Source organism: Uloborus diversus, chromosome 8 (assembly GCF_026930045.1).
Source record: "Uloborus diversus isolate 005 chromosome 8, Udiv.v.3.1, whole genome shotgun sequence".
Lineage (NCBI taxonomy): Eukaryota > Metazoa > Arthropoda > Arachnida > Araneae > Uloboridae > Uloborus > Uloborus diversus.
Window position 1 is genome coordinate 17818541 of NC_072738.1, and position 21862 is coordinate 17840402.

General features: G+C 35.9%; 1 protein-coding gene across 1 annotated transcript in view; it reads left to right on the plus strand.

The window, feature by feature from the left end:
* Window positions 1–21862, plus strand: part of LOC129227892 (adenosine deaminase-like) — a gene marked incomplete at its 5' end in the record, with an annotated part of 35363 nt that overhangs the window by 11445 nt on the left and 2056 nt on the right. Inside the window, 3 exon segments of the mRNA XM_054862511.1 lie at window positions 1008–1252; window positions 4998–5119; window positions 20547–20788. Of these exon segments, the coding sequence (XP_054718486.1) occupies window positions 1008–1252; window positions 4998–5119; window positions 20547–20788 (609 nt within the window).

The window sequence follows — 21862 nt, forward strand, 5'->3', positions numbered from 1 at the left end:
GCAGTTCAGGAAACTTTTTGACAAAAATACTAAATTTTCTCAGGAAATTGGTAAAACCAGTAAAATCCTGACACCTTACACGGAAATAACTAGTGACGTTTCGGATATTTTTTAAAGTGTAAAGCTACAGTGGTGGTAAAAAAAATTGCATCACTCGCGCCGCAAAGGAGAGGAATATCATCCCAACTGCATTCAACACACAGTCAAGCATCCCGTATCCCAGTTGATTCGGGGATGTATTTCTAATCAAGGAGTTAGTGGGCTTCACTTTGAGCAAGAAACAGTAAACGCGCAGGTGTACATTGGCATTTTGGAGGAGAAATTTCTTCCTACTATCCAGGATCACTTTACTTCAGGTCCAAACGTCATTTTCCAGGATGATTCTGCTCCATGCCATAGAGCAAAACTGGTAAGTAACAATTTAAAAACCTTTATCCTGCCATTAGACTTAAATTGACTTGGAGTTAAGTATTTTTTTTTTCTCTAAACTCACGCGCAGGTTCAGAAATGGAAAAATGAGCATGGGGTCAGCAGTTTGCCTTGGCCCGGAAACAGCCTCGATCTACGTAAACAAGTATCGGATTCCTGCTGTTAAATGTTTATTTCATAAGTTTTGCAGAATTTCACATACATTAATCGTTAATTGGTCAAAAAAACTTCTCACATAATCCCATTGTTGTGAAAATGCGAGGTTGATGCAATTTTTTTTTACCAGCATGTATATTTTGGGGCTGATACTTCGAAATTTTAACCCCTGACTCTCTATGGATCCGCACTCTCAAGGCATCAAATCTTATCGATTTGTGCCTTGAAGGCTATTAAAGTTCATTGCATTAGAGATTCTTTGTTATAATTTTGCAACTCTTCGATCCAGGTTTCTTTAAGCTCACTGGGGATACCTCTATCAGCATCATACCTTGTTGCACTTTACTTTGCTCGTTCGCGAGTTAGAACTTCCATCTTCAACATAAAATACGTTTACTGTTAGCCTCATTTTGTCTTTCTAGGGGAGATGAAGATGCAATCGAAAGGATGGCCTATGAATTTTGCCAAGACAGTGCGGATCAAGGAGTACTGTATAGCGAAGTTCGTTATAGTCCACACCTGTGGATGAACAGTCCATCTTTGAATGATGGGCCCACACTTGACCCCGAACAGGTGGTTAGAGCAGTCAACAGAGGCCTATCTAGGGGATCCAACGACTTTAAAATAAAAATCAGAAGTATTTTGGCCTGTTTTCGAGGGCGCCCAGGTAAAGCCTTTTAAAGTTTCCTTTTTACCCTTTTTAGCAATACATATATATATATATATATATATATATATATATATATATATATATATATTTTATATATATATATAGATATATATAGACACACACAGGGTGTTCCGTTTTAACTTGCAAAAACCTCTATTTTCACAACCGTTAGTCCTAGATGCATACTTCCAATAGCAAAAAAGTTTAAAATCAGATGTAGAGTAAAGATATTGAAAATTTTAAGTGAAAATAAAAATGAGTACAAATATACAAAATATAACTTTTTATACGGGCTCCAAGTCCCCTAACTTTTATTTAGGGACATAATCTCCATTGAAAAATAATTCCAACACAAAAAGTTTGAAATTAGTTCGACCAATAATCACCGAGATATGAAACGCAGCGTTTTGTGACTTACACCACTTTACACTCGTCGTCAATAACAGCTTTTTGGGAGAATATGGCAATGAACAAGTGTTTAAAACTATATGTGTGCAGAGTGTGATTTTTCAAATTGATCGAGGTTTTGCAGTGTGTTTTTGTGTATTATGGCAAAACATTTGCATGAGTTTTTGAATAACAATGAAAAATATAAATACCTTGCTTTTTTTTTACTTTAATAACTTGTAACTCTTCTGAAAGGGCGATAAGTTCCAATCTCATCTTCTGCTTGATCCCCTAAAACTTTGAGCTGGAATATCTCCTCGAGTTTTGGTCGCACAAATGTCATGTTTTTTGTGTCAGTAATAGTTTTCAATGGAGTTTATGTCTCTAAATATAAGTTAGGGGACCTAAGGCCCGTAAAAATTGTTAAATTTTGTATTTTTTTATTTATTTTTATTTCGAACTTTCAATATCCTAACTCTGCATCTGAGTTTGAACATTTTTGAAATTGGAAATATACATCTAGGACTAATGGTTGCGAAAATATAGGTCTTGCAGGTTAAAACGGAACACCCTGTATATATGTGTATGTGTGTGTGTTTTACTATGCCATGGATTGGCCTCTTTAACTGCTATTATTTGTTTTATAATTGGTAGATAGGAAGTGCCATGATCTATAGAATAGGTATACGTATATCTGTATATGTGTTTTGTATGCTGTGTCTTCGAGGTTGGTCACGGGGCGTAAGGTCAAATCCTCTACACTTGTTATGTCATTTGCTTTGTTAGATTACAGCTGATGAAATGTACCGACTGCCCTGTTATGCCACCCACAGTTTACAGTTCCGTCCTTGTTATGGATTCACCTAGAACCCCTATAACTGGAGAGGCCGACGCATCCGCCATGTTGGAGCACGCGGGAGCAAGCGTACTTATCGCACAACAGGGAAATACGGAATGAAAGACACTCAGTAGAGCACTGCAACATGTTAGCAAAGATTACAGATCATTTATGACGTAATGATAGTAAAAGTATGAGAAATAAATCGATATTAACCTCCCACAAGCGAGCTCCATTTTCAAGCCGCCATTCGCTTCGTCGACTATTAATTATCCATTTCTCCAAAATGTCGGATGCGTCGGCTGCCCCTCTATAGTGGCCTTAGATTCACCGCATCTGCTGGAAATCTGCAGTGCTGAAATCCCTTTCTGGAGAGTCTGTGGTACAACCACCCATTTGACTCGATTTAACTTGTGTTAAAAAATGTAAACATCAGCAACAATGCTATCGCTGCGAAGCGCCGGATCAAGTTTGCTCCAAAATGTCGGATGCGTCGGCTGCCCCTCTATAGTGGCCTTAGATTCACCACTTCTGGAACAGAAAATTACCGAACTGGCGGCATGTGTCATCTGATTCAAGTCTGAGCGCCAACAAACTACTTACTAAAGAAGCTACCAGTTTGAAGAAGCTAACTTTTATCTACTAGTTTGTTGACACTTTCAACTTCAATGAGTTGACATCTGCCTCTAGCTCAGTTCTTTCCTGTTCTGTACTGATGAGTCTATAACAAGATCGGAAATGTAGTCTCGGGATGGTATAACCGGGCTGTCGATACACTTAATGTACAGTTCTACCTTAGTTCTGGCAAAAGGGCGGAAACTTGCTGAGTATTAGATTACAGCTGGTTAAAGGGCTTCTACATGTAATTTAAGTGAAATCTGCCAACTGTTTTCGAACGTTCATTTTGATATGCGCCTTCAATCATTAATTTAATTTTAGTCAGTAAAATACGGCTCTTAAATCAGAAATACGGTAGAACTTCATGTAATAAGCCGGCAGCTCGATTATGACATCAAGATTCTGCAGTTTCGTCTTGACATCTGTTTAAAGTTTGGTTTTTGACTCTTGCTGACTGATGATTTTGTAACAAGGACGAAATTGCAGTCACTGGATGTCATAACCGAGCTGTTGGTTTATTGCATGTAATATTTTGTTTTGTTACTTCTGTTTACAACGCGTCATTCGAAGAAATTTTCACCTTGTACACAGCGAGTAGAAATTAATTTCCTGCACTTAACCAAACGCTGCACCCAAAACATTTGCGACATTAAAGCCTTAAATATCATAAATACAGCATTTGCACATGTTTCACGATTTTAAAGAACTTCTCCTCCTACGGAGACACGATTTGTATTTGGAAATTCAAAATTTTTTCTGCATTGTAACAGAAGGGAAATTTCAATAACTGAAACCAAGTGTTATGATGCCAAAGATTATGCTCAATTAATCGAGAACTGATAGAAGATTGTAACAAAGCAAAGTACAGTAACGCTTGGTGGAGCCATTGCTTTTACGACGCTGTCAATATGGAAAACAGCGGGATTTTGAATGAACATTTTGAGAGGCATAAAGGTTGCACGACTTTTTTTTTTTTTTTTGAGATATCATTCTACATTCATGTTAAAAAGCTATTTAAAAAAAATAGTATTCTCTGACAGAAGAAATATTGATCTCGCTTTTTGGCCAAGCCTCATGTTTAGTACAGCCTTGACTGAAAAGCCACGAAGTTCTAAAGAAACGAAGGAGAAAAAAAACACTACCAACTAATACTAGGTCAATACGAAGAAGTTGATTGCCGTTAGCAGCAGGGTCCGACTAAAGTTTTTGAAGACACTGGGCACGAAATGTATTTGGTGCCCCCCTCCCATCCCAGGCGTATTTTATATGCAAAAGTAGTAAAATATCTTGATACTTTGCGTATTAATTTATCTGTAGTTAATTGGTGGTACCTTATGTTACAAAACGTAGGAGTGACAGAGTATTACGATAATTAAAGGTGATAATATAAGCTATCGTCAAACTTTGCCCGTTGGAAAAAGGTATTAATATCAACATTATCTATGGTATAACTTTAAAAAGTGCTGTAAATGTATAACGAACTTAGAGTGATTTTGGGATTTACGAAAGGTATTAAATTTTTACAGGGATTTTTTTTCTAGATTTAAGGTTTACATCTTGCTATAGTACGATGCGGAATGAGTTCAAAATCAAAATTTTACCTACAGATTAGGTCCCCCCCCCCAAAATGTTGGTGCCCTGGGCCCTTGCCCCATGTGCCCATGGATTAATCTGGCCATGCCCGTTAGGGAGCTCCGTCAGTGTTTTCCAAAGCATTAAAGAGGGGATGAATGTTTTTTTTTACTACTTGTAACTCCAAATGTTAAGTATTACGTAATTCTTGCTTTCCTAGACAAAGTTAACTGTTACAATTCCCACACAAAACCAAGCTATTTAAAAAACGAAATCCGATTCTTGAATGCTTTGCGTACGTTATCAATTAACAGATTTTGCTTATAGAATGGTCCGAGTCTGTACTGGATTTGTGCTTGGAATTCCAATCAAGGGGTGTTGTCGGTATTGATATCGTTGGCGACGAGGCCAGTTGCTTTGCCCATCCGTCAGACATAGAAGTTTTCAAAGTAAGTTTCTTAAAGTATTATGAATGAAATTCAGTTGAGCTTTGATAAAACGAACCCAAAGGGACCTTGAAAATGAACTCGTCTTAAGCGTAGTTCGCTTTATCCGAAAAACAATCAATATTATTATGTGTAAATAAAATAGGATGGGGAGGGCAAATGCAGTCCGTCTTAGCAGCAATTGGTTTTCAGTGTGCTCGTATTCACTGTGTTCGACTGCATTTATTGTTTATTATTCTCTGAGTATGCGCTCTACCGCTCAAGTAATCTAGTTACTCACTAGACAACGCCCCAGCGAATTCATTTGCTCTTCAAATGTAACGCAAGTGGCGTCATCTATTGAGAGGTAAATTGCACATTGATAGAATAGGGGAAGTAAGCCCAAAGCGAGTGCGTTAAGTTTGATGATGTTCCGTCCAGAACTAAATGAGCCTACTTTCCCGTTATCATTATCGAGTTTCCAGTATCTGATCAATATTCTCAAAATTAGCTAAAATCACAAATTATTTCAAACGTAACTTTTTAACGTTTTCACGTCTGATTATTGGAAATAAAATATGCCTCACTCATTTGAAGAAATAGGTGCATAAAAAATAAATAAACGAACAAATAAAGATATAGCACTTTTAACAAAGCAGCCATTGAAAATTTAATTAGTACTTACTAATAAGTACTTAATTCAGTCTAACACTCCCATTATCAGTCTCATATGTTTTAAAATTGGCTATAATATTTTCAGCTTTACTAAAAATATTAATTAGATTCTATCAAAATATTGAGTAAAAGAATATTTTAATCTAACTACTACTTCTCGCCGCAGCAACGCGTGGCTGGGTCAGCTAGTATATATATATATATATATATATATATATATATATATATATATATATATATATATATATATATATATATATATATATATATATATATCGTGACACGATGTACGATGTTTGTTCGGGGTAAACTCCGAAACTACTGGACCGATTTTTATCAAATTTCATACGTACAGTCATAGAAAAAAAAAACGAAACACTTTTAATTATTCAGCCATTATACATGCTAGGAAGGAAAGAAAGGTGTCATCCGACTTGGTTTAAAGTCTTCTTTAAATTTACGTTGGTAAAATTTTGATAAGGGACCATGTACAAAGCAAAATGAGCACCAACTCTTGATTTTCGAATAGGAACCCCTAATTTTTGCTACATAATTATGTTTAGACCGCAAAATACAGCCAGGGTACGAAATTTCACTGCATTCCGTGCAGTAGAACAGGAGTTATTAACGAAAAACGTTTTAGGGACCGTCACCACATTGAAAACGCTTCTTTCAAGGTCACGGCTTCAACGGAATGTAAGCACTTAAAAAATCGAGATTATCCAGCTCAATTCATGATTTTTTGAAGTTCTCTTTTTTTTCCGTAATTCGATACTTTTCAGCCGATTATGTAGCGGCAAAAAGCGATTTACAGTCGAAAACTTTTTTTTTTTTTTTTTTGAAAAAAAAAGTTAAAATATTTAAATATTTATTGATTTTTGTCTATCTGGATTAACCTAAGAAAGATGGATGGGGTTTGGCGGGTCCATCGTATAGACCGTTGTTTAGTAAATCGAATAATGACAAATTAAAAGTAATGGAACTTTTTGCCTTTTGTAATATGAACCTATTGGATTGCTTATATAATCATTCAGCAAATTAGCCTCATAGAAATGTAAATATGCAACCTTATAACTAGAAATATGATGTGAATATGTTTGATAAATGTATTGCACCTATGTTACAGGTTTATTTTGGAATGAACAGAAAGTCTTTTGATGTAAAATGGAATTGCGCGTTTTTAATTTCGCAGAACATCGGCAGAAGTTTGGGTCATCGAACACAAAAATATAAAAAATGTACCGCACTACGTGGTAAGACGCAGCATTAAATAGATTGGAGATTCGAGCGAAGCAAGGTCAATTTATTCCGTGAAAATTTGCTCTAAATACATAAAATGAACGAAGTATCAATCTAAAAAATAAAACAGAAACAGAATATAATTACCCGTTAATAAGCAAACCGTTCATACTCGAACTTTATTTGGGAAAAATTTGGTTATTTGAATTAACACAGTGGACAAACACATTAATAGTTCTAGCGGCTTTTTTGTAATTAAAAAAAGAGACTTTGTTTCAAATCCAAATTTGATGATAAAGATCATAATGCGTGGTATTATTTAAAAAGCATAACACAATCGGCGGTTTTAGTTAAACATGTAATGTCTCTTAAAAGCAATTTAGGAAAGTAATTTCCCAATGCTGTTTCTAGCAACGAGATTCGAGATGGTCCAATCCGTAATTAAAAAAGACCAAAGTTATTTTAGCTTAAACCAAGGTGAACCGAAATCTAAATTCTTGTCATTTCTTCGATTTTGCAACATTACAAACAAAACTTAGCATTATTTGATTTTGTTTCGCGCACTATATACCTGCATACTAACATTTTTTTGTAATATCAGGCTGGCGCACCTGTAGCAATACTATACGCAGCATACCCGACAGGTGGATTGATCTATCCAGCCGAGACAACAATTTCGTCCTGCTGTAGATTTCTCAGACTGGAATCGAAACTAATCATGCGAGAAGCAGAAGTCACCTTATTGAAGCTGAGAGTTCGAATAAACTGGTAGGTAAAGTAAATTTATCTGCTGTATGTTTAAGGCATCTCACTGGTGAGATAAATTTTCTTCATCCACCAGTTTGTAGGCACTCTCAGCTTCAATGACATGACACCTGCTTCAATGTTTGGTTAAATCTAGTTCAGGGCAGTTGTGCTCATTATTAAGACCCGCAGCAGCCATCGAAGGGGATAACTAAACCGCAATTATATCGTAGTGAAGACGCGGGCCGCATTCAGCCTTTGAAGCTGGTGCGTGTGGCCAGTTGTTTGCTTTATGATTAAGATCAGAAAGTAGGATTAATTCCAGTGTCATAAAGTTGGAGCCAAATATTCAGATATTGGATTCTGAAAAACATGCATTTAATAAGATAGGCATCTAGTAGTTAATAACAATAATTTATTATAACTCTTTTTTCGTCGATATTTTTCCATGTTATTCAAAAATGAAAATAATTTGAAATTTTATCTTTTTCTTGCGAGGATGATTTTAATGGAAATACACGGACAAAATGACCGAGAAAGTAAAAAGAAAAATAAGTATTTTAATTACAGTTAAGAATAGACAAAAACTCAACTTAATCTAACACGCAAATTAATGTTTTGTTAAATCTTTGACGAAGTCAAAAAAAGAAGTTCACAATTAGCTACAACTACTACTTTTGTGCAGAATACAGCTCAAAGCACGTTGCCTACTAATGCGACTGACATTTCCCTTCTTACATCTTAACACATTGAAAATTATTCAAACACTATACAAAAAATAATAATAATAATAATAATTTCTAAAAAACAGTAAACTTATCTAAGAGCAAATATTTTTCACCCATCTGAATACTGTTAAAGTCGAAACTTCACACCGTTGGCTATTTTTCGAGTGCTTTTTCCCGATTTTGGCAAAGCAATAATTTTTCCTTTTAGTAAATTATCACCGGAAAGAGCCATTAATTCTACACTGTCTATTGCAACATGACTAGCAAGACAATGAGGTTTTGTTGTATGTTTCTGTGAAAAAGTTGTGCATGTTAATTTTTTTGATCAATCACGATTGCTTATTGCTTTCATTTCACCGTCCTTGATGTTGTGGTTCTTTTTTCAGCTTGACCAGCACCACCGCCCACCGGCCAGGAGAAGCAGATAGCTCAGGATCGGAGCAGCCGCGCCGCGCCACCTGCAGAGGACGGTGGGCGGTGGTGCTGCAGAGGCTTCTGGTTCAAGCTAAAAAAGGCACGGAACATCAAAAACAGTCAAATGAGAACAATATGCAATCGTGATTGCTCGAAAAAAAAAAGAAAAAAAAGAAAGTATTTTAAGTGTAGCTTTTAATTTAAAAAGTTCTATAAAATATTCTTTTATTAGACAATGAAGTAGTGTTTCTCATTATTTAAACATTGATGTCTGAACGATATCCACAAAAAACTGACGGTTGCAATATTGTGTTGTTCTTCTGCAGAGACAGCGAAAACATTTATGCATTTAAAAAATTCATAGACGGCAACCTCTAATATAGAAAAACCGCGTTATAATTGGTTTGCTTATTTTGTTGAACAATTTTTTTCTTTTTTCACGAAGAAACCAACTTTCATAATTTCTGTTTTAAAAAAGTATACGGTCCCCTAAACTAGGAAAAAATGAATTTTTAAGCATAGCGCAAAAACTACTGAATATTTTGAGCTCAAATTTTGGATTTCCGCATAAAAGCTCTTCCAGATTGTTTTTCTGTTAAAATTTAATATGGTTTCAGATCATATTTTTTTCAAAAAATATTAAAATAATTCATAAAAAAACTAAAATTACATTTTAGGTGTTGTAAATTATGTATTTATTATTGGGTCGATTCATATTTTGATATAAAAAAACAATCTTTGCCGTGCCTAATCTAGTTTTTGTGTTATGAGTAAAAATATCAAAATACGTTTTAACATTACGAGAGGAATTTTTCAAAATTCGATTCTGAAGTAACGGCTGGATCGAATCAAACAAAACTTTGCATACAAAGTTAAAAAAGGATGCTGATCACAAATATGTGATAAAAAAATGGGGTTCTCATTGAAAAATTTGAAGTTGATGCTCGTTTTAATATGAAGACGACCCCTTAACAACAATTTTTTAATATAATTATGTAGAACTTTTTATTTCTGAAACAATGACACCTTACACGTGACTCTAGTGTTAATAGTCTTTGAATACGATCGAGTGTTTCGTTTTTTTTTCTATGACTGTACCTGTAATTTAGTCCTACTTAAATGATAGGCTTGTTTTTATAATCTTTTATCAAAAATAAATATTTATTAACACATTAATAGTGTGTATTGATTGTTTGGTTCTGTAAATTCTTAATAGATGGCGCTGTGAGTTTATTCATCCGCAAATATTTTATTCTTAAGTTAATTAAAATTTACAAATGATACTATGTTACGGATATTGACGGTTATTAATAATATCGCCGTAAAAAGGAGGAGTATAGAGGCCACACTTTTCAATGTAAATGTCAAATTTCTACTAATCAAGTTGAAATTGTTAAGCAGCGTGTCGTTCCATACTCACCACTACTTTTAAAAACCTATGAGGCTCATATAAATGTCGAGTTTTGCAGTTCCAATCTATTAAATAATTTGTCAGATACGTTATTAAAGGTCTTTATTAGATCGCATTAAGGCTCCTATATACGGGGAGCTGACTTATCTGACATTTTGGTTCCAAAATTGTCGGGGGAAAAAATAAACATTTGTACAAAAGCCTCATTGCAGAAAACTGGTGTCAAAGCTTTAAGTATGTTGTCCGATTGATGTTTGATTATTTTATTCTGTAGATGAAGACAATTTAATTAATACAAATTAAAAACAAATAAGGTGTGAAAATGAGGTTTATTACCGTAAACATTTCTCGATACATTTTTGCTGAATTTGAGAACGAAGTTATCTTTCTAAATTTACCTTAAGGCACATTTTACTCAACTTATCATCAATTAATTTACGACTTAGCAACCAGCGAATATTATAACGTATTTATAAATACTAGAAACGAGGTTGGATCCAATTCTGCCTTGGAACCAAAATGTCGGATAAGTCAGCCTGTCTTTTTCAAGGAGCTCTAGATCGCATTTGAGGTACGAGATGAGTGGATATATAAGTAGCAACGACGCTATCTGGCATAATTTAGTTTCCCCGTAATACGAAAGAGACCCTTCTGTACAGCATCTTGCAGTATATCTAGAAAACGGTCAACGAGTGTATCTTACCGAAGATATTTTCTACGAAAAGCACTTGAACCACCAAAATCGACCCTGATTTTTTACTTTCTTCTGTATCTAATATATAGAAGAAAGTATTGGATTCGTGCAAAATTTCGAATTTTGACGGATTCGAACTTTTTGAGGTGTGCTGAGTCCATTTTGACCATTTTTGGAAAATGTCTGTGTGTGTGTGTCACGTATGTGTGTGACCAGTTTTTTGTGGCCGCTCTACAGCAAAAACTACCGCATGAAATCGAACGAAATTTAGTACACGTATGTGCCCCTATGTAAACTTGTGCCCATTGGTTTTTGGCGCGAATTCCTCCAAGGGGGGTGGAGCAATGGGACGTTTTTTGAGTTATGCGTGCTTGCTGTTCCCCAAGAAGTAACTGGCGGAATCAAACAAAATTTGGTCCATATGTTGCCTCTAACAGAAACAGGAGCTGATTCAATTTTGATGTCACTAGCTCAAACGAGGGTTGAACTATAGAACGTTTTTTGTCGTCAATTGTGACTGCTGTATCTCAAGAAATATTGAACGGAATCAAAGAAAAATTTATCGACAAGTATCCCTTAGTGGGTAAAAGAGCTAATTTTATTTTGGTGTCAACAGCTGAAAAGGTGCGCAATCGCACGTTCTTTTTTTCCATTGTGAGAGCCATATCTCAAGAAGTAATGCTACGTTCTAGATGACATTTGGAATATATGTGAATCCATATGTAAACAGGCGCTGGTTCAATTTTGGCGCCAATCGCTCCAAGAGGTGTTGATTTTTTCTTTTCGAATAAAAATAGCTTTATTGATGCAACAATAAGAAAGATAAATCGTAATAGATTGTCGTCTGCGTATTTCTCGTGATTTTAATTGTATGGAAATGATCGGAAATATTATCTCAATGATTTAAAGTTTTAACTGTTGCCATTTTATGTTTGTTAACAAATAAAATATTTGTAATTTATTCAAGCAAGGCTTTTAAAATAACTATCAATTTTCGCTCTTTGCTTTGCTTTTGTAATAATTCAGACATTGAGATGGTCGTCAAGTTTTTGCATGTGTAATTTTGTTTTTGTTGGGAATATTGCTTCCTCGTCAAGCATGGGGAGGGATCAGAAAAAAAAAAAAAAAAAAGAAAAATATAGAAGAAAGTTTCGTGATGGCCACAACATATTAGTTTTTAAAGTTGTCCTGACTTTTGGATCACCCAGGGGGAAAAAAAACAGGCTGTATGTGAGTGCTTGTGTCTGTATGTATGAATGCATAAGGGTTGCCCAAATGAAAAGCGGACAAATTGAATAAAAACAACACTTTTAATGAAAACCAAAAGAAATCGCCAATGGCGTTGAAACACAGGTCTCGGCGTGGCGGCAGCAGGTTGATGCCTTTGATGTAGAAAGACCGGGGCTGATTCCTGAGGAAGTCCTGCACGGCTTCCTTCACTTCATCATCCGAATGGAAACGTCTCCTCTGTAATGCTCTCTTAAGTGGTCCAGAGATATAAAAGTCACAGGGTGACAAGTCTAGACTTTACGGAATTCGTTTAGGGTCGTTGTTTTGTGGATGATAGTGTGAACCGTTTCTTTACTCTGGTTGAGTTCGTCGCTGATTTCACGGATCTAATCTTTCGATTAGCTCGGATCATTTCCTCAAGGAAGGCAATGGAATGACTATTGATTGAGTTGTTTGCGTGGCCCGGTCTTGGCAGATCTGATGTCGTTTGCCGCCCTTCTCGGAACTTTTACACCACTTGTTTACAGCCGTACGACCTAAACAGTGGACGCCATTCACTGCTACCATTCACCAATTGATATCCGTATTACACTCACCTTCGGCAACCAGACACTGTACTTCCGCGCGTCGTCCTGATCTGGACGCATCCACAAATAGTACTCTTCTTTCGTATAATTTCCTCTACTGCAAATAGGTTTCACTGCATAACGGCATCTGAGATGCACACTAGGGTGGATCGAAAAAAATGAAATTTCGAATCTTAATTTGGAATACCCACCAAATACTGTGCATGTGTAAGAACGATAGACATGTAAAATATTATCAAGTTTGGACAACTCCTTGAGGGTCCTACCAAGGCTTGAATTTCTCCAAAAATAGGAAAAAAGTTCAATTTTCCAAAATTTTTATGAAAATAATAAGGTTTAAAATTTTTGTTCTAATACCATTAAAATGTTTCCTTTTAACACGCTTTTCATGTGTCTTCAAAATTATTTAAATTTTTTGCAGTATTAGGTTCGAGCACAAGTTCGTAAAATTTCGTGAAATTTCCTAAAACCGACTTTTTAAAAACTTTTTTGCACATTGCAATATTTTTTCTTTTAAAGTTCTTTTTTTTGCAATGCCTGTGCAGAATGCAGTTTTAAATGGAAAGAACATTATACTTTATTACATTAACATCTCAGCACCTACGACAAGGAGCATAATTGCTTCAAACTAGACCAGTGGTAAATTGTCGCACCTGTCTAGCAATTTACCTATTGGTCCTGCGAAAATTCACATGCACCAGCAGTTTCGCCATCAAGTAATGTGAACAAGTGAAGCAAAGGCTGCTTGCATGTAGTTCGCAGATTAACCATGGGACAGGATGTCCAATTTTATTCTCTATGGCCGCAACTGCACCGTTCTTTTTCTGGTATTCGTGACCGTGCCATCACAGCCAAAAGCTAAAAATATCCTTAAGGCTTAAACAAATTTTCATTTCAAAAATCGCATTGCTGTCGCGACATGTTTTCCCGTTCCAGAAGTTGGCGTCACATGACCCGAATAAAGAAAATTGGATTTTTCAACCATGGATTCCTCGCTTATGGTTCTTCTATGGTATCTGTCTCCAACCATTTCTTTTTGTCACAGTTTTGTCTTTTCGGCTATCGAAAAATTTACTTTTCAAACCCTTTCACTTCTAATTTGCAGGTTTTGAAGTGAAGCACGTACTTCGTCTGTGATATCTGTCACACTTCTGTCACTGCCTTCGAATTTTATTCCTATCAACGACTTTACAGCGATAATTACTTGACACAGTACCAAAATCCTGTAAGGTTGCTGAAGCAATTGCAGCAGCACATCGCACATCTGTCAAAAATGCCGTACTGGTCACACACTCTTGATAGCGTTGGCAGAGAAAGCCTCATTTGTTCCACTTTTGATGTGACATCAACACCAAAAGATGTTGATGGCTCTGTTGGCGGGAGTATAGCCGTTGCAATTTTTTCTTCTTCTGGAATTGAAACAAAACTTAGCTGTTCCTCATCAGTGTTATTACAGCATCTCATTACGCAAGTGAAAATCTGAAAACATTATTGATCCTGTCATTCAACGAGATGCCTATTTTTGCCACCCAGAAAATATTCTCTTAACAGTAAATATTCTCTTAACAGTGATCACTGATGAACGAAAGTACATCAGAGAACTGGCTTTGCGAAGATTTTGAAGGCCAGACAAGTGACTTCTGTTCATGAAGAAATAAGAAAATTCTATAATTCAAAGAATAACTTTAACGCATCAGACTACTCTGATGTTATCAACCGGCAATGTGCAATAACTGCCACCCCTCTCCTATTTCAGCTGGCATATCTAATGAAAGTCTTCAACAATAGATTGAAAACACCAACGCCGATTTTGCGTTCATTTAGTTCCCCTGTCACACTCAGGTGGTGGAATGCTGAGCAAATATGGTGACAGACGCTTCTTTGTTTGTCAATCGGCAAGAGATGGCTTCATATGAGCAAAAATCAAATCTCGAAGTATCATGTCATCTTTTGAGTCAAAAAATGATTTCAAAGAGGTTTCATGAATGGATGTAATGAACTGACTATTTTCTGTGGCTTTAAGTAACTGATACTTTTCAAGTCCCTCATTTTGTGAAATATTGATGCTTATATGTCAGAACGACTGTGTGTGAATAAATGTACATTCTTTGTAACTAATGCACTTCTCTCTATGTCTTTTTTAGTTAATACAACTAAATCATTTTGATAGTTTACTTCTAATGTAAAATGAATAATACATTTATACTTAATACGTGTGGCTCGGCAGATGGAAAAGGTAGAATGGAACTCGAAATGCAGCCACCTCTTTTTAGTGGATGCTGGGCTGTTAATGTAATAAAGTTTAACTTCACTTCCGTTTAAAACTGCATTCTGTACAGGCGTTGTAAAAAAGAACACTGGACTTTAAAAGAAGAAATATTGCAATGTGCAAAAAAGCTTTAAAAAAGTCAGTTTTTGGTTAATTTTGCGAAATATAATGGCTTATGTGCGAACTCAATGGTGCAAAGACTAAATAATTGTGAAGATACATGAAAAGAGTGTTCAAAGGAAGCATTTTAACCATATTATAACAAAAATTTTAAACACTAGTATTTTCATTAAAATTTTGGAAAAGTAAACTTTTTTTCTATTTTTGGAGAAATTCAAGCCTTGGTAGGACCCTCAAAGAATTGTTCAAACTTGATAATATTTTACATGTGTGTTATGCTTACACATGCACAGCTTTTGGCAGGTATTCCAAATTAAGATTCAAAATTTTGTTTCTTTCGATCCACCCTAATGCACACTTCATACCGCCCTTTACATACTTGTGTTATGGCGCTGTAACATTCATTCTGACGTTATCGCACGAGTCCGCTTTTCATTTAGGTAAACCTTATATGTGTGTTTTTTTCGCGACAAAAATCTGCAGTTTAAGCCGGAACTTTGCCAAATTTGGCTCAGAGGGTCTTTGTTGCTCAAGAATTGACAGAGGATGAACTTCACAGAAAAATCTGTGAAACGGAATGTTCAAGCCTATTAATAACAATGAGTGCATGTTTGGGATTTTTAAAAAATCCCAAGATATCTGAATTTAAATTTGGAGTAAAATAATTGCCTTTTTCTCCTATGAATGTACCTTTTATACAGAGAAAAAAATTCAAATCGGTGCAGTATTTCTCGAGATTACCTGGACACACATACAAATCCCGCTCTCTGTCTCTATTATATTAGAAAAGATGAAGAAAATAGATAAATACAACAAGAATGCTCAACAATACTCGAAATGCTGTGGCTATATACACACATATTTCAACAGATGCTCAGTTAATAATCATGAGCTGTACTAACGCAGTACACGCAACCACAGACATCGAGAAAAAAAGAAAGCGAGTACAGCGCATGTCCGACTTTTCGTTTCTAGAAACAACTAAGTCACTTCCGTCGCACAAAAGTTAGCAGATCAGAACTTAAAGACTCGCATAAAAAGTTAAACTTCAACAATTTAATGAGTAGTAACAAATTTACTTTATCTTTTTTGTCTTGAGGGGGGGAGGCGCACTTGCCCCCTGCTTCTTCCCCCAAAATAACTCTCAGAACTGAATAAAAATTTTTAGAATAAGAAATAATTGAACGGAAATGGAAAATGATAGTTTAAGAGACCCAGTGGGATGCGCGGTCTGTTCGTATACTCCGAAGTTAATACAAAAATTGTCTTTGATTTTGTGAATCAGCAAACGATAGACTATAAAATTTATCTGCTCTGGTATCTGATAATTTTTTGTAGTAAATTGTATGAGTGCCTGTGTTTTTTCTGTTACATTTAGTCTACTGAAAGTATTTTATTGTATCTACCAGTAAAACTAGCACGCAGAGTCTTATAAGTTTCCTTTCGGTTTTCGTTCGTTGGCTTTAAACGAATATTCTGTGTATCAAGTTTTGTATGCCCCTCCTCAATTGAAGGGGCATTATCTCACCATTGCAGATTTGTACAGTACACATGCTAAGAGGTTGGATGACAGAATTTGTCGTCATTGTCTAGAGTTAGGAAATGTCTTGTTCGGTTAATGCAGCACGTTCGCCGAGGAATCACACCGTAAAAAAATTCGGAAACATTACTAAGTATTTCAGTGAAACGTTAAGGGATTTTAATGGTTTTATGTACTTCCTGGAAAAATCATGTCAGTTTCCTGAATTGCTACAAGTTGCACGAATGCAGACTTATCACTGTTGTGAAAAATATTTTTAACTCCCAGTTTAAAGATTTCACTGAGCGTATAAATAAAGTGTATTGGCTCCTGTTCAAATACCATGATGGTCCATGCTGGTTAAGCACCCAATAGGAGCGAATAAGTATGGACTACGTTGTTTTGCTAGAATTGAAGGCGAGTAAAATTCTCGTTACTTATTTGCAATTCTGGCATTGTTTTGGCCATGGTTGTAATACTGCGTGTGAAACTTTATTCATAATTCAGGAAAGTGCCAAATGGGAGTATTTCTGAATTTTTCAGGAGGCTTCCGGGATAAGTTAGAAAGGTTGCTAAATATTAGTGGAAAACGTTCCTAGATTTTTCAAGGTATGTTCCTGGCAGAATTTTTCCACATCAGCTGCCCATTATTTTCCAGGAACGTTTCTGAATCGTTTTCACAGTGCACGTGTCTGCGACTGGTGCCCCTGTTTCAAGATTGTGTCTGTATGAATGAATGTATGTATGTTCCACACACAAATCGGCAGTTTACTCCGGATCTTTGCCAAATTTGGCGCAGAGGTCCTTTGTTGCTCAGGAATTGACAGAGGAAGGTTTTTATCAGAAATTTTTTGAAACGGGACGTTTCAATCTAGTAATAACAATAACGATTTTTGAGATTTAAAAAACATCCAAAGATGTTTAAATTTAAATTTGGAGTTTAAAAATTGTTCCTTCTACACGCTGACGAAAAAATTTTGAACCAATTTGTTTTCGTTCAAAAAAAAAAAAAAAAAAAACCTGATTGTTGGTGTCCCCGCCGTTTTGATATCCCCCTTGGTTTTCAGTTTCAATATTACCTTTTGATTTAAGAGTTGGGAGACAATTTTAACTGTCGCGGAAAGGGGAATTAACCTAATTTTTGAACGTGCATCACTTGAAGCAACTTTTATTGTCGAGGTAGACCGTACAACACTGGGAAACGCAGGTAGTCAAAGATAAATGACTATTCTGGAAATGCTCAATTTGAACCGGTCCTCCTCTGTTGAAATAAAACATATCGATAACCTGGATCTCTTTGACGTGCTAGCACCTAGACCGTGTGACCAATTTTCATGAAATTTGGCACAAAATTAGTTTGCAACATTTGGGTGTGTACCTCGAAACGATTTTTCGAAAATACGATGTTGTTCTTTTTATTCCAATTTTAGGCCCATTTTTCACGAAAAATTAAGAGATGGGGAAGAAAAAGATTTATTCACATTTTTGGTTTAGATCATTCGAAAGCTTGGAATTATCTGCATAAAATGAAATTTATTTGAAGATTCTACTCACTTTTGAAGAACTGTAGGTGCGCAAAAGCTTCGAAGATCACGAAGAAACGGCACCCACAGGTCGGCCGCAGTTCGTACGCACGCCGGAAGGTATTGAAAAAGTTCGCGATATGGTGAAAACGTGATCGTCGATTGACCATTCGAATACTAACCAACGAATTGAACATGGGCAAAGAGACGGTTCTGCGAATTTCGACGCAAGACCTCGGCAAGCGCAAGATTTGTTTCAGATTCGTTTCTCACGATTTAAGGAACGAAAGCAATTGAAACTGAACGAACTTATTGACAACGCTGATGCTGATTCTGTGTACCTGGATAGGATACGTTCCTTGAAGCAAAATTTAATGTTAATTCTTTGCTCCATTTTCGATTCAACAACAGAAATTTAAAAGCTACGTTTTGATGCGCCTTTCCACGAGAACCACTTACTTCAGAATGACGCCGATTGCACTGCAAATGAGCAAGACTCTCTTCAATATGCAATCACTACGGCCATCTTCCGGCTTTTCGTTCTCTTACAGTTATGTCAGTCCTGGAAATTAGTAGCCGGACCTTGTATATTCTTTTTACTAAACAATATATTTGAAAAACGGTGCAATTTATTAAGTACTAGTGGTACCCGCACAGCTTTGCCCGTAGTAGAAAATTAAAAGGTCATTTGGTTCGCCTGTATAGTTACAAATAATGGATAATGAATTTATCTCCAATTTTCTATGTTAAATGGCTCGCCCATGTTACGGTTCCACGTTATGAAAATTTCGTAATTTTCTCTTCCACGTTATGATAATTTGCTGGGTAAAATGTTCTTAAAAGGGGAATAGAAAAAGAACAAAATGGAATTTTCAAAAAAATCGATTCGAGGTGCAATCCCCCATGCTGCAAACTAATTTTGTGTAAAATTTCATGAAAATCGAACGAACGGTTTAGCGCAGTGCGCGTCACAGAGATCCAAACATCCAGACAGATAGAGATACCAATATCCAGACAGAGAGACTTTGAGCTTTAGTATTAGTAAAGATGAAGTACCGAGAGCGGCAGAAATAACTTAGACTTTTCAAATGTGAATAACAATTGCAATGGCAACATTTTATTAAAAAAAAAATATTTACTCCTTAAAATAATCATGTTTGCAGTTTATATTACATACATTTAATCTTTTTGCTTTGAAAATGACATGACATAAATGCCGAACTTCATATCCTAAACATTTATGGAGCTTCTCCCCGATGTTTTAGTGAAGTATTGATTTTTTGATACTTAGCTGCTTTCAGTTGATGTAATATTATTTCCTTACGTTAGTGCTTTTAATTTTTAAGTTACTTAAAACGAAATTCTTTGTTGCGAGCAATGTGGGGGGAACATGCAGACCCTGCAAAGTCAGCTCATGAAAAAATCAGGTATCCGTGAAACATTTGCAATGAGAGATTGAACTGGGCCTTTGCTGTGATCGCAACAGCACCATCCTGTTGGAAACACAAATTGAGACATCTTAAGTTCATTGAGTTTCTCCTGCAGGAAAATTTGTAGCTACTGTAAAGAGCAAAAGCCACTGTTGCTGATCTGTCCTTGTCAAAATAGTATGAGCCTATAATTAATTCCGAGATCACTAACTGCATACTTTACACGTGTGCTGTGATGAGATCGCTCATAGACTTGTAGAGGTTTCCTGTCAGAACCGGGAGATTGTTTACTGGCGCAGTCCGACAATAAAAGTATGCATGCACAAATGTAAATTTCATTCAGTGACAGAAATAAAAATGGTAAAACCCACACTAAAACAACTCATAATAATGACTAATGGCACACTATTAGCACCACAAAATAACGAAATTTTTTGCTTTAAAAATCACCACATAAGTTTGCAATTTGTCAAGCATAAAAAAATGCTTATTAATATTTTAAAGTATTATTTTTAATAAAATATATGAGGCGTCACGTGCTGGACAAAACGACCGTTTTCCGTGAAATGCCTCTATAAATAAACGCGTACGTCATTTTTTTGTCGAATATTTGTTTAAAAAAACCATAAAAATACCATAAATCTTCAGATATGAGGTATAAAATTCTTCACTACAAGCTCATAAAACTTCGTATGTACAACCTGTTGACGTCACATCCGCATCAATAATTGGTGTTAAACTCCACAAACATATTGCTTGCATTCTCGTTACTTCGCGAATCAATGTACTAAAGCTTAAATGGCTTTCGTAAGAAAAACATTCATCTGAAGATTATGTTTTCTTAACTTCTTTGTTTTTAACCCCCCAGAGAGCAGCTGCATCAGGGGTCCATCGCACAGTTCACGCCGGAGAAGCCGGTCCAGCAGCAAACGTTCGCACTGCATTGACTGAAATGAAAGCAGAGAGAATAGGTCATGGATATCATGTTGTAGATGACGCCATAATCTTTGTATCATGCATAGAAGACAAAGTGCACTTCGAGGTATGCCCGTATTCCAGCTGCTTAACGGGATCAGTTACTGTCACTGGAGACGAACATCCCATTGTCAGGTAAGAAACAGTGGTTTCAAAAAGTCCTTACACGTACCGGGTGATTCAAAAGTCAGGACTAACTTTAAAAATGAATTATTTGAAAATACTAATAAAGACAAGAAGATGCGGTTTGCACTAAACGGATGGAAAAGAAGCTGGGTTTTGTCTGTTAACGAACCAAAAGTTGTATTGTTGGCGCTCAACAGATAGCGATGTCAGATTTCTGATCTAAGATCACGCAAAAAAATAAACGATATAAAAAGGAGTAACGGCAGGAGGTAATGGTAATCGAATAATATGCATCGAAATGCTGTCCGTAGTTGAGAAAACTCGTTTAGTTAAACTGTATTATAAGAATTATGTAGAACTAGTTGTGTGGATAGCTGTAGTGCCATCTGTTGGGCGAAAACAGAACTATTTTTGTTTCGTTGCCACACAAAACCCGGATTCTTTTTGATTCGTTTAGTGCAAATCGCATTTTTTTTATCTTCATTTCTTTTCAAATTATTCATTTGTAAAGTTGATCTTGACTTTTGAACCACCCTGCACACCTGCACATAAACTACTGTATTAGGATCAGCAACAATGTTGAAACCAATGTCTTTCAAGGAGGTTTTGACCCCTATAGTCTACGCCGTTGCCTATACGGTCTGTGACTTTTTATAACCATTTCAGCATGAAATCTAGAATATTTATTGTTGTATCTGGACTATTTATTTAGTGTTTCAAGAAACAGGATCAGCTTCCCAAGTAGATCTGCATTAGCAATTGCAAAGAGCTATGTTAGCTTATTTTATAATGCAAATACATTTTATATACGATTTAAGTCTGATGCGTATTTGAGCCTTTGATTTGCACGTATCCTATTTTCTCCGCAACCAGGTCACAACCTCCTTAGAAAGTTAAAACTAACAAGAATGCGTGAATTTTCAGTTCTCTGATAATATCCGAGAGAAAGCTATTTTCAGTAATCTGTGCTCCAGGAAGTAATGGTCAACATACAGTAACTATAGTTAAGGAAAACCTAACCTGGCAGAGTCCTAACGCTGTAATTAGGATCTGCGTAGTCTTCACAAGGCTTCCAGGTTAGGT